This window comes from Gekko japonicus, unplaced genomic scaffold, assembly GCF_001447785.1.
Source record: "Gekko japonicus isolate JY-2015 unplaced genomic scaffold, Gekko_japonicus_V1.1 scaffold3282, whole genome shotgun sequence".
Taxonomy (NCBI): domain Eukaryota; kingdom Metazoa; phylum Chordata; class Lepidosauria; order Squamata; family Gekkonidae; genus Gekko; species Gekko japonicus.
The window spans coordinates 117,974-119,426 of NW_015168755.1; the positions used below are offsets into that span (position 1 = coordinate 117,974).

General features: G+C 49.1%; 1 protein-coding gene across 1 annotated transcript in view; it reads right to left on the bottom strand.

The window, feature by feature from the left end:
- The window catches only part of EIF4A3 (eukaryotic translation initiation factor 4A3), a 14,274-nt gene continuing 12,821 nt past the window's right edge, over positions 1-1,453 (bottom strand). The window contains exon 12 of the mRNA XM_015415653.1: positions 1-393. Coding sequence (XP_015271139.1) covers positions 377-393 — 17 coding nt within the window. The 3' untranslated portion in view covers positions 1-376. The remainder of the gene's footprint in view (positions 394-1,453) is intronic.

Consider the following 1,453-nt stretch of genomic DNA (forward strand, 5'->3'; position numbering starts at 1 on the left):
TAAGATGACAGTATCTTATATACAAAGATGCTACTTGCAGGTTCTATCCAAAACATCAGGGGCAACTTGCGACATTTACCAGACTCCAAAACGACAGTCTAAAAAAATCAAAATAAAAAAACCACCAAGGGTGCTGGCTGGTTCCAATGTTACTTTTCACTGACATGGACTTCTCGGTGCTGGACCTGTACATTATTCAGCAGTACATGCCCACATTGTTCCCTCGGCACAGAAGCAGACGTGCGTCTATTTGAGCTTAAGTTCTTAAGATGACTACTGGTGAAAAGCAGAGTCAGAAGCAGTCCTCCAGCACTGCAGACTAATACATCATTAATAGGAGGAGCTTCTCTGCTGGCCTTCAGTCCATCTTGTTTCTTCAAATAAGATCAGCAACTAGACAGAGAAACAGAAGGTAGTTATGGCTACAGTGCCCATCTTCCATTTGACATTAAAACAAGAAAGATGGGCCCCTTTCCTCACAGGACCTATAATTAATCTCCTCTCACATGCAAATAAAAAGGATAAAACCTTAAATTATTATTAGTGTACATTCTACACATTTGCTGGGGAGTCACACTGGTGCAGTGCATATAGTCTTGAACATGGAACACATAGGCCTGGGCACAAATCCCTGTTCAAGAAGGAAGCGTGATCGAGACCTGGGTGTGGGATGAGACGGCTAGAGAGACAGTGGCGCTGGGCTCGCGATGAGGCATCAAGAGCATCTTATAGGACGTTTATGAGATCCTAAGAGAGATTTCTATGCGACCAAGATTGCATCTGCGAGCTCACGCTCGGCCCAATTGTTTAGTATGATTCGGTCTTTGACAGCTCTGCCACAGGGCAGGTAAAATGTTAGGGAATTGGATATTGGCTGTGAGGCATTTGCAAGCTATTTCGCAGATAAAGTCTTGACGCTCTGCTGTGACCTCCCCACCACAATTGAAACAGTGAGCGAACTTGAGGCCCCTTGCACGTCTTCGGTTCCGGGTTTAGAGTGTTTTAGCCTACTCAGCCCGGAGGAAGTTGACAGATTGCTCGTATCAGTACGTCCAACCACGTGCGATCTTGATCCATGCCTCTCCTGGCTCATTAAAGTGGGCCACAAAGGGTTTTGAGGTGCCCTCAGGGAGATTATTAAGAAGTCCCTCTCGGAGGGACGGTTCCACGGAGCACTCAAGGAAGCGATGGTCCGCCCTTAGGCGGCGAGCAGATTTTTGCTCGTCTGTGAAGCCGGATGGACCCTATGCGGCCCCAGATGGCCCTGCGGGATCAGAGGGCCCCTGGCGGCTTGTTGGATGAGCTGATGGAGGACTGGCATGGTCGGCTCTCCACAGCCATCAACGAGATCGCTCCCAGGCGCCCTCTCCATACTCGTTCTAGGCGGGCGCCCTGGGATATCCAGGAGCTGCGGCAGCTGAAGTGAGAAATGAGACGGCTAGAGAGACAGGGG